Genomic DNA, 12,127 nt, shown 5'->3' with positions numbered 1-12,127 from the left:
ACATTCTACTGATGTAGTGTAGTCTACCATTTGGTTTTAGTTATTGCTCTCACTTGTTTGTACCTTTTGCTAAGTCAAGCATTTAGAATGTAGAGTGCATATTGCGAAATTTCGCAACGTCAATAACGCATCGGCCTCTAAAAAACGCACGTTTTTTTTTTTTTTTTTTTACTCCGTTGCGAAAGGGCCCCCACCGCCACCTTGCGGGGGGGGCCCGGGATTTTGCGCTACGCCACTGCCCTAACCCTAACCCTAGTCCTAATCCTAACACTGACCCTAACCCTAAACCTATCCCACCTATGAAATATTAGAAATGTGGGACCATTGGGCTGTGGGAACATAGGGCCTAATTTTGAGGGATGACTTCATCCTTCTACTAACGCGTAATGTGGAAGACTCTTATTCTGACGAGGGGAACGCAGGGCAGGCGCGTGCATTCGTGGCACCTGGAATATGCGACCGCTCCAGGGGAGAAAAGGACAACATCTCTTCTGCCGGTGACTGTTTTTTAATGACTTTCCGCAACAAATAACAAACAAGACGGATATCTTGAAGCGGATTGTTAGGCAGCGATAGAGTGCAGCCAGTGTGTTTTTCTGCTTTCGTTTATGAATTTTGTGTGCAACCCGAAATACTAAAAACAAGAAGGGAAAAAGAGCTGGTTTACATAAATAAAGGCTATGTACACTATCCACTATACTATACTATACAAATAAAACACTGTGCTGTACTCTATGCTATGCTATAAATATCCTAACATTTCCTATCTCTGAACCTTACCTTATGTGCACGAGGGTTGTCATATTGCACATAGTATTATTGCACATTCATTTAAAGTGTCGCAGTTTGCAGGTTTGAAATGTTCACAGTTGTGTTTCAGTATTGCACTTATGATTACAATCTAGTAGCTGCCTGGAATGCACGGTTGCGGTTGCAGATATCTATCTATACACCACCTCATATACCTGTCGCATATTTCAACCAGGGCATTCCTGCTGCATGACTCTGCCTCTTGCCAGGTGTTTTGGTAGATAACTCGTCTGACCACCAGAGAAAACCAAACCACCTCGCCTTATTGGCTGAGCGCACTTTGCCAGCCTGGGGGAGAGGCGGGTCTGTTTCATCATACTGTTCCAAATCCCCAGCTGTTCTAACCTGAAAAACATGTTCACCTTTTATGATCGTGGTTTCTGCCTTGCCTTTACATGTTGCCCCATCCAGTCGAGATGGACTTAGTGTATTTCCTGTTTTGCATTCCTCAGTTCGTGATGAAGTAAACACGCAACACCCACAGGATATGCAACTGAAGTGGGAGTAGGAGTTAGAGGTCCGACTGACCTGCCAGTATGTCAGATGAAGGAGTGGAGACGTTGAACATGCTGGAGAGAAGCGATCACACGGCCTTCTTGGAGGGGACCGTTCTGTATGTTTGGGGAGGATTTCAGGTGAAGTGCAAATTCAGATACCATATATTCCATATGCAAATTGTTTTGGTGTGTAGCCTATTGCTTTAATTAGTGCTATTGCTTTAAAAATAGTGCTCTATTCGATGCCAGCCCATGCCCTGCTGACATGCCCTCTCTCCCTTCTTCTCCTTACGTTCCTGTCTGTCTTCACTGTATCAGTCCAATAAGAGGAATAATATGAGTGGGACTGCTCCACTTATAATTAATACTAATAGGGAGGGCCTTGAGGTCCAGACTTTTGATTCAATATTCATAACGTTTTGCATGATAACATAACATGATTTAATTGGTATTTTGCTGTGTACTGCTTTAATTCTGATGTTATTATTCATGTTTCCATCAAGTTCTCCTTCTCGTATGAGAGGGACACTTATACCCTTGCTTTTCGACTGTTCCCCTGACAGTCAGTCTCCAGGACAGAATCAGTGTTACCCAGCGGTGAGATATGGATGTACGACTTGGAGAGTGGAATATGGTAAGATAAGCTACTGTACACTGCAAAAAGTGAGCTCTCAAAAACAAGAAAAAAGCAATAAAATGGGGGAAATATTACTTAAAATAAGCAAGATTATCTACCAACAGAACAGGAAAATGTCACATGCCAAGAGTTTCTTAAAACAAGTAAAATACATCTTAAAACTAGTGCAGTCAGAGAAAAAACAAGCATATATTGCCTTGATTTAAGATATTTAATCTTACTTAGATTGACTTATTGCAGTGTAGTGGTGTCAGTCACTGTCAAAGAGAAGAACTTTGTAAAAGAGACAGAGCGCGAATGTTGAAGAATCATGTCATTGTTTATTTTACTAAGTTCTTGTTGACAGTGACACCACGCTATGAACTATACTAAAGTACAATCTCTCCACACATATTTACACCAAGCCTTTATCTGCGTTTGTTTGGTCAGGGAGCTGAAGGGGTTGGAGGGAGAAGTACCCCCAGCATTATCTGGTGCCTGTGGCTCTTATCTCAACGGCTCTCTCTACGTCTTTGGGGGATGCGACTCCAACGGACACACCAACCAGGTGAGACACCCTGCGTCTCAGACAAAAGAAGAAGAGCAACTGACCCCCCAGATAATAAGAATTGAGCAACTGAGAAGGCCAAAAGCTGCCTGACGTGTTTTTTGTTTCATGGTCATGTTGCAGTGATCATGAACGCTATCTGTGACATGCAGCCCAGTCCTGGTGACCTGATATGTCAGAAGTGCAGACAGACAGAGAGACAGATACTGATGATGTGTAAAGTGATATTGGGTGTTAAAAGTGAACATTTCTGAAATATGACTTCGCTTATTTTAGCACACAACAATGGGCTAGTTTCTCAGACCCTGATTAAACCTGGTTGTCCATGTTGAACAGAGTGCTTTCTAATCCAGGAGTAGACTTTTTAATCTATGTCTGGGAAAAAAATGCTAGTAGAGACATCACTTATCTTATTATTATTATTATTATTATTATTATATTATCTAATCAGTAATGGAACATTGTGTTATTAGAAGAGAGTGATATGTTTCTGTGGTGTGATGTTTGTAGCTGTACAGTGTTAATCTGATGGATGGGTGCTACACTTGGAGGACAGTGACAGACACCAAAGGAACTACCCCTTCACCCAGAGACAAGCACTCCTGTTGGGTTCACAGAGACAGGTACACACTGTACAGTTTATAACAAAAAACTGAAATGATAAGCAGCCCATTACCTGATAATGTAAAAATAATAGATAGGAAAAGAGTGTTTAGAATCTTAATTCTCCCCACCCATTCCTGTCAGAGCGCCATCAAGCTAACAAAAGGTCTACTGGAGCCAGTTGCCAGCCACTCACACCTTAGATCTATTCAAAATCACTTTGAATGAATTGGCCTTTGTGTATGCTAATGTGAATTATTTACACCTCAATGAGAGGGAAAACACCATTACTAAAGGACTAACAATTGTCATGATTATGTATTTCATCATGCATAACTTGACAAAGACCTAGGTTCTAGGCCCTGGACAATCTAGACAATTTGATGGCAGCTACTAGATTGTAATCAAGTGCAATACTGAAACACAACTGTGAACATTTCAAACCTGCAAACTGCGACACTTTAAATGAATGTGCAATAAGACTATGTGCAATATGACAACCCTCGGGTACATAAGGTTCAGAGATAGGAAATGTTAGGATATGTATAGCATAGCATAGAGTACAGCACAGTGTTTTATTTGTATAGTATAGTATAGTGGATAGTGTACATAGCCTTTATTTATGTAAACCAGCTCTTTTCCCTTCTTGTTTTTAGTTTTTTTTCCTAGCACCAGGGGAGCCCCCCCTCCCAAATTTCGTTGTATGGTACCTGTACTATATCAATGACAATAAAGACCATTCATTCATTCATTCATTCAAATAAACAACACATGTAAATAAATGGTGAACTGTGACATTATGCTAACAACATTTAAGTAGTCCCAGTCGATGAGTCCAGTTTTCCCTCCCACCAGACTCCCAAGTCCCTTCGTCCCTGAAGTAAAAAAAAAAAAATGTCCCCACTCACGGTTATCACCCCATATCACTCCCCAGTGGAGGACAACAAAGACTATTTTATAACTTGTAGTGTAATTGTATATGATGCACTAATTAATCTGTGACATTATTTATGGTTTGTAGACTTATCTACTTTGGCGGGTATGGATCTAAGACCCTACCGGAGGTCAACAACTCAAAGAGCTTCATCGTCGATGAGACGTCTTGGGTAAATACATCAATAAAAAACCACAACCATCTCTTTTTGCATCGTTTGTCATTTGTCAGCGATGTACTTAGGTTGTCTTAAATATGTTCTGAAATACCGTTTTTCAAATCCTCAGGGAACTATTGGGACGGCATCACTTAAGTTCTGGGGTTGGAACAACGAAGTCAACGTCTTCGACACTCACACGGCTACATGGAGTGAACCAGAAACTGATGTAAGTGTACATGTGTGTGCATAGGTGTTTATGGCTGTGTTAGCCAAAAGCCATACCGATTGAAGCCACCAGTCCATGGTTCTTGGTCACGTTGATGTTACATGTGTATGAACTAAAAGCTAAATGCAACCAAACATAATTTTCTCTGTTTAAAGGAAAACTTAAATCAACAAAACTGTTGTGGAATGTGTTTGGTTAATGTGTGATCGCCTGTCTTGTTTTTGTTCGCTCTCTGCATCTCTCTGTAGGGTCTTTCTCCTGCCCCTCGTGCCTCTCATGCCAGTGATATCCTGGGGGGAAAAGGTTATATCTGTGGCGGTCTGGTGAGTCCACTACCATTTCATTCCTACTCTCGTTCACATAAGTGGCAGTTAAATGTATAGTTTATTCGGATTACAAAAATCACATATTTTAACTGTTTCCTTACGTTGACAGTAATCTATAGCCATGGACAAACTGCAATCCACAGTTAGATTATGGCTAAAGTTAGCAGTTAGTGTCAGTGGTAAGGTAAATAGAACCAGATCATAGTCTGTCCTTGTCCCTATACTGCTTTCGAAGTAAATAGATAAACAAACTCTCCCTTTGAGCATCTGAGAGAATAGAACCCCTGCAGATAATTGTAGCAGCTAAATTGAGATGATTAGCTGATGTCTCTGTGTTCATAAAAGTCTTATTCTGGTAGGAGACCACAGACTTGGACATACACTGCTTGGATCTGGACACCTGGATGTGGACACAAATGTAAGCTTGCTTCCTCTCACTACAATGACACTGATTCTGATTGTGCCCCACAACTGGCGTAGGCGAGTGATGGTCAATAATGATTGTGAATATAAATCCCCTTCCCCTTATTGACGTGTCTTGCACGGTGATATGAGGCATTTTTGTGTGCCTATCAAATATTGCAATGTTAATCTTAAACATACTTTAAATGGGGGCCATAAACTGCCCACTCTCAGTCACCAAGGAGTAAACAAGACAAGCTTTAGGAGCAGGCACATACAATATCAAGTAACAGTGAGACCAGTTTAACTCTAGTCTGGGATATAGGAGACTTGCCTAGTGGTCAGCAGAGCAGAACAGAATGGACATAGGATAGAGCCATGTATGGGAGCCAATGTCAATATTGTAAGTTACGATGGACTATTCTCTATCTGTGAATAAGTATATAAGCTGTAACTTACATCAGTACATCGCTCTGTCGCTCACTGTGTTTGTGTGTGTGTGTTGATCACTCTCCATCCCTCCAGCGCCTACTCCTCGTCGTCCATACCTGTGGGCCGTTTAATGCACACCCTTACTTCTGTGTCTGACCACACCCTCTTCTTGTTTGGTGGACTGAGCTTAACCGGAGATCCGCTGAGTGAGTCTAAAACCTCTTATTAAGGCTGGCCACCAGACCTGGGCCGATATGTATTTGAAAAGCGTTAGCCGAGCTGAGGTTTTTTGTGAAGATTATGTGACAAGGTCTGGTGAAAGGGGTAACAAGTCGGCAACCAATCAAAATGATTTTCAACAACGCTTAATGCATTTACATTTTTCAAAATAAAAGTAAACATTAAATCGGCTGCCGACTTGTTACCCCTTTCACCAGACCGTGTCACATATTATATGGATGGTATCAAGTAGATATGTTGTCCTCTTCAGTTTCTATAGGCATGTCACCTCTGGTTAGGGAGGCTCTTTTGCTTCTTTGACCATAAAACCATTCTTCCTAGGTGATGGCTGGGAGTTTGACACTAGGACCAAGGAATGGAGAGAGCGGGACCACTGTCACCATGATAGCCCCAGGTACTGTAGGAAAGACCCAGCCTTGAGAAACAGGGAGATGGGTGGCCTGGGGTGGTCCAGTGTCTAGTCGACATGGGTTCGAATCCGGCCCATGCCCTGCTGACATGCCCTCTCTCCCTTCTTCTCCTTACGTTCCTGTCTGTCTTCACTGTATCAGTCCAATACAATTAATAATATGAGTGGGACTGCTCCACTCATAATTAATAATAATAGGGAGGGCCTTGAGGTCCAGACTTTTGATTCAATATTCAAAAAGTTTTGCATGATAACATAACATGATTAAAAAATAAATACATCACCTGGGGGGGTGTAAATGAACCTGGGGGGTATTCCATCAATGTCGCTAAAGGAATATCCAGGCTTATTTTTGATAAGTCTCACGAAACGTATGAAAATAAGCCTGGAATTTTCCTTTAGCGATGTTGATGGAATATGCCCCAGCATATAAATGTCTCAAAACATAATTTATGGTAAACCCTCCCTTTCTTTAAAGGAACACTCTTGACAAACATTGTAAATCTCCACAGGTTGTGGCATTCAGCGTGTCTGGGCAAAGACAGCGACGTGGTTGTGTTCGGGGGGAGCCGGGACTATGCCTTGCTGATGGACTCTGTACGTGCGAGTCTGCTGGAGGAACCAGAGACTTAACTCTTCACATTCTTTACATCTGCTCATTCTTCTGTTCATATATTATGAAAAAATCTGTTTAAATCTTGATGGCTTGATGGCAAATTGTTTAGTTAACTGACGAGGGGAATTTAAATGTAACTGAAAACCATATGAGTACACATGTGTACCGTCAATATGGATATTTAGGATTTTGTTTTTGATACAATATCCCTTTTTATATTCTCTATCTATCACTTAGACTCTCTCTTTAACCTCTGACCTTTACCCTCAGGTCACTGTGATGAGGTCTCCCTCCCAGAACCACTGCAGAGATGTGCTAGTGTTCCAGACCCAGCCCTACTCCCTCCACAGGTAACACCTTCAAAGGACAACTGACATAACCAGACACCTCGGGATACTTCCCCCGAAAATCATAGTGGCGACTGTTTCCAATCATAGATCCAATCTTTCCCTTCATTTGCTTTTGAGTTGTGAAAACTTGCTTTTAGTGGATAGAGGTATTGCAGTCTGCTTGCTTATTCACCCATGTCCCAGACACAGAGAACTGGTCAATTTAACCATTCTGACACAGCTAAAGTTAATAGTTAAAGAGGTAGTAGGTACAAATTAGTTGGTAGTAGGTACAAAGTACAAATGACAACGTCACATTTCATTATTTAATCCTCAAATAAGTAAGTAACTTGAGTACCGTAATAGTTGAGCTCTATGACTCCTGAGCTGGGCATGAAATCCAAAAGATACTCAATCGGGGGAGATTGACCTTTTGGTTACACTAAATACACACAACCTCAACACATCTTAGTGAGTCAACAACCTGTGGGAACTTTTCCCCCAAAGTATGGAAAGAGCTAGCCTTCGAAATATATTGCATATCAATGAACCTGGTCTGATTAGTTATCGGTTGGTGACGGGCTAGATAAACGGAACCAAAGTGTCTACTGAAGTCTGTCCTTCACCTTATAATCCTTTCAGGGAACATGATATGTTTTTTGTCATTTGAGTGAACTATCCCCACAGTTTCAGTCTAACTGTTTAAAATAGTGACAATTTAGCAAAGAAAGGATATTCTTTCAGAAACAATGCTACAGAACAAACGTAATTCCTCTGGCTGTTGTTCATTTGTAACCATAACGTGTAAGTCTGTGTTAGTATGTGTATGGCTGCATGTGTATAAAGCCTTATCTGGGGGGTTGTTAGGATGTTGAAACATTGGGGGCTTAGCCCAGCCCACGTTTTGTCGCGGGGGGGGGGGGGGGGGGGGGGGGTAGCAGAGTTTTTTTTCGGGGCTATTCATAAAACATTCGGGGCAATATCCCTGGATGCCCAGGCCTAACCACGTCACTGTGGGGACCTCTAGTAATATCTTAATCCCATGTGAATCTGCCATGTCCATCATTTGTAAAGTAAAAATTCCATGGCAAATTACAGAGGTCCTGTAAACGCAGACGTCCTGTGATAATGTAAATCGGTGTGAATAATGTCAGTAAATTCGAGTAAAATACACACTTTGCTTATCCCGTCCGGATGCGCATCACAAAACACCAACGTAATTTCTAAATCACATGAGATCCCCAGATAATACTAGTCCCGTGCGAATAGGGCTTACGTCTGTGTTAGCACGTGTATGGCTGCATGTGTAAGTCTGTGTTGGTATGTGTATGACTGCATGTGTGTACGTGCATGCTGTCCATCTAATGTGCGTTCACACATCACTAAGGGGTTTAGCAAAATCGACAGTGACCATTTGAACTCTTTGGGCTATTTATACTCCTGCCTTGATCCCACTTGCACCAGTGTGTTTGTGTTGTGGGATTTGACTGTGCTTTCCCTCTGTGACGTGTTGCTGGAATAAGGAGCTTTACAAAAACAATATACAGTAAACACATGGTTATATGAGATAGATTACTGAACCTTACTCAACACAGGTGTGTTTTTAGCTTGTGGAATGTAGTGGTATTATTTCTATTTACTAAGGTTTGCACTGCCATTGTATTTTGTGTGTGTGTGTATTCTGTCATACACATTGTCCTTTGGAGCTTTGAGCTTTGGAGCGGTTTCCATAATATCATTTTTTATTATTTTATATATCCATATTATGTCCCGTTTTTAGATTATGTGAGGATAGCATGGGACAGAATGCCGACCTCCTGCGAGAGCAGCTAACATGGCTTCCACCAAAGCTCCAGGACACGGTAAAGAAGAGAGTGTCCTTCTTCACCACAGGCCCGACGCAGGAGGAGGGAACACAGCTGGATCTGGTTTTAGACTGACTACAGATGTAGTCGCCATTTTGTAATAATTTACATTTATCGTATTTTAATTGTTGTGTATGTCAAAAAAAAATCTGTTCAAGTTAGCAAAAAAAAGTCTCCTTGGTGAGAATTTAAAATGTTTCTTTTCTGAAGGACATTTCAACAGTTAGCATGTTGGAATGGGAGAGATAGCCACAGGTATTCAGAACATTCTAAATAGGATATTTAAGTGATTATTATATTTGTAGAAACTGTTTTTGATTAAATCATTTGCCTTTTATAGTAGTTAATGTGTTGACACAGAACTTTAGTATGTTGTGAAATGTTCATTGATGTTTGATTAAAATGTTACCATTGACATGTCTTCGGTTTGCTGTGTTCAGTTGTAGCAAAGCCTCCTATTTCCATATTCAATAAATCCGTTTTTTTTTCTTCAGCCAAAGTAGAGACAAACAGGCAAAAAGGGTTTCTACCCCATTTCTATGTGAGAACAATGATGGTACTGAGACACAATTCTGAAAGATTCAGCGTTTTACTCCAGATAATGGGGTTGGAATGGCTCGTAACAAAATCTAAAATACATAATAAATCAGACATAATAGATCATCTGTTCAAAATACAAAAGAAGAAAAATACTATTTTCAGACCTCCAATGAATAGAATGAATGAATTATTTTTAGAGAATGACTTGACATGCTGCAACACCAATCGACTAGTTCTTAGCTACATCATGTTCTTTGGTATTTTCAATCTTTAAAAGACATCATTGATTGAATACTAAGTGTAGACACTGACTGTTTCTGTCAAGCCAAAAAACAGGTGTGCCGATAACAAGGTAACTATGGTAACTATTAACATGTTACTACTGACAGATACGTATGGCAACTAATCGCTGTCCTCTATAATTGAATCGCAGGAAATCCCTGGAATACTGACATTTACAGTATTTCACCAGAAACAAATACTGACCTGTTGGCAACTTTGTGAAACCTCTCTGAATAGAATACGGTACTCTAGTTTTGACACAATGTCAGGGAAGTATGGCAGCTTCCTCACTACACATTTCATTCCTTCTATACAGCCAAATTGATGAAAGGCAAGGAAGACATTTAAAACATGTGGCATATGCCATGCTAGTACTGTAAGTATTGGTCTGTAGCAGACTATAGGTTTAGATAGGCAGTGAGAAGCTTGGTAACAGATAGCTATGTGAAATGACTTGGAAATTGGTGATTGGTGGTAAAAAAAATGGTAACGGACCGGAATCAACCCACCTAGTCCCTTCCACGTTGGCGTTTGTCACTAGTAATCAGACAGGGCTAAGGGGTAGAGGGGAAGTCTCAAAAACACCAAAAGGGGAGGGTCCAGGGGTTGTTTCATTTGGTCAAAATGGCACTGGGGTTGCGATTTTTCCCTTTTTACCTGCCTCTTTGGGCGTCAACATTTGTTCTTCTCCGCTGTTCTCTAGGGTTCAGAGAGGTTGAACGTAGTTGGCAGGGAGCATGCCCTGTTGGCCTGTCCGTTCAATGCGGCCATACATCCATCCCTCGTCTATCTGTTGTACGTCTGCAATGAGGTCGCCCTCCTGGATAGACACCTCATCCGCGTCGGCAGCCGTGTAGCTGTACAAGGCCCGGTATCGTTTCTGGACACACACACACACACACACACCACAGAAGGGGAGTTAAGGACTCACAAAACTCAAAAGACTCTAACTATACCAACACCACTACTGTTTAGAACACACAAAGGAAAACACACAGGCACATTATCTTTTACAGTGTTATTCCTTACCCCTCCACTAGGTGGTGGTGCAGCAACAACAGCAGAGGGTACTTGCTGAGCCGCCTGGTAGCCAATGTTCTGAGGAGGGTTGGCTGGTTGCTGCTGGTAGTCTAGAAACCAGAAACAAACACAGAACACAGGATCAAACCCCGCTCACTCCTACTCATTCACTATAGGGGGACAGTATAAGCCCACATCGTTTCAACTAGATTGATACCTTACGGGTGCCTAATGGGGCGATAATTCAGTGTAATGAGTGTGTGAATGATGATGATATGTGTGTGTTGGTGGATGTGTTTAACCTTGACTGGCGTTCTCAGGGGGAGGTGCGTCACTACGAACTCTGCTCTTCTCAAACTCCTCATGGTACTTAATCTGCAGACAGACAGACAGACAGACGCACACACGCCTTTTAGGCAGGAAATTACACTTCATGGTTAAATCCACAAGAGGTCACTACATTCCCAGTTGTCTCCACATCCACTTCCCAGGTCTCCACTCCCACTAACAGTTTTGTTTGTAAATGTAGCATGAAGTACCATTTTTGGAGGTGTTTAGAGGGCCGGGAGGAAATAACATTTCAACCACACAGCCCACAATCATTTTACACTAAATACAAACAACCTCAACACATCTTAGTGAGTCAACAACCTGTGGGAACTTTCCCCCCCAAAGTATGGAAAGAGCTAGCCTTTCATGCATATCAAAGAACCTGGACTGTCGAAAAATATGTACATTGCATCATTTCCTTTCCTCTTTCCCGCTGGACTGCTGGTCTTAAAGGGCACTAGCCTAGCATGGTGAAAGTGTGCCTAGTAGCAGTCAGTTCTAGTGACATTAATAATCCCTACACGTCAGTGTAGGCCCTTAAGGGAAGGAGACAAGAGGACACAAGATGTCAGATTATTGGAACACTGCCGTTTGAAACATTTGCAGCCTGAGGAGACTGAAGAGGAGACGCGCTGCCGTCCTGTAACCTCTCGTCCTCAGACGACCTTAGTTAAACAACATAGGAGGAGGGAGAGCCTCGGCCGAGGACGTGAGGAGGAGAGGGATGGAAAAGAGACTAACAAGGAGTGACAGACAGAGAGAAAAGAAAGAAAGGAGGAAATTGAGGAGCACTGAGGGCACTGGGTGCAAAGGGGAACTCGAGAGAGGCGAACAGAGAAGTGTAAAGAAAGAGGAAGGGAGAGAAAGGAGCATGAGGGAGTAGAAAGACACAGGGGGGGCAGAGGTGGAAAGTACAACATAT

General features: G+C 41.9%; 2 protein-coding genes across 2 annotated transcripts in view; one reads left to right on the top strand and one right to left on the bottom strand.

Annotated features, from left to right (window-relative positions):
* Window positions 1-1,346: 1,346 nt before the first annotated feature.
* Window positions 1,347-9,108, top strand: LOC308167530 (kelch domain-containing protein 1-like; the record flags this gene model as incomplete). The annotated part of the gene is made up of 13 exons (XM_080541947.1): window positions 1,347-1,445; window positions 1,871-1,941; window positions 2,374-2,491; window positions 3,002-3,114; window positions 4,116-4,200; window positions 4,316-4,414; window positions 4,663-4,737; window positions 5,100-5,158; window positions 5,668-5,780; window positions 6,136-6,208; window positions 6,736-6,820; window positions 7,110-7,189; window positions 8,949-9,108. 13 exons carry the CDS (start codon window positions 1,347-1,349, stop codon window positions 9,106-9,108), a joined length of 1,230 nt encoding a protein of 409 aa, XP_080398073.1.
* A 1,115-nt stretch (window positions 9,109-10,223) lies between these two features.
* Window positions 10,224-12,127, bottom strand: part of LOC308168112 (LIM and SH3 domain protein 1-like) — a gene marked incomplete at its 5' end in the record, with an annotated part of 7,185 nt that continues 5,281 nt past the window's right edge. The window contains 3 exons of the mRNA XM_080542590.1: window positions 10,224-10,735; window positions 10,885-10,985; window positions 11,178-11,250. Coding sequence (XP_080398716.1) covers window positions 10,562-10,735; window positions 10,885-10,985; window positions 11,178-11,250 — 348 coding nt within the window. The 3' untranslated portion in view covers window positions 10,224-10,561. The remainder of the gene's footprint in view (window positions 10,736-10,884; window positions 10,986-11,177; window positions 11,251-12,127) is intronic.

This window comes from Nansenia antarctica, assembly GCF_963989245.1.
Source record: "Nansenia antarctica genome assembly, chromosome: 11".
In the NCBI taxonomy this organism is placed as follows: Eukaryota; Metazoa; Chordata; class Actinopteri; order Argentiniformes; family Microstomatidae; genus Nansenia; species Nansenia antarctica.
The sequence above is the reverse complement of the archived record's forward strand: the minus strand, read 5'-3'. Positions and strand labels throughout refer to the sequence as shown.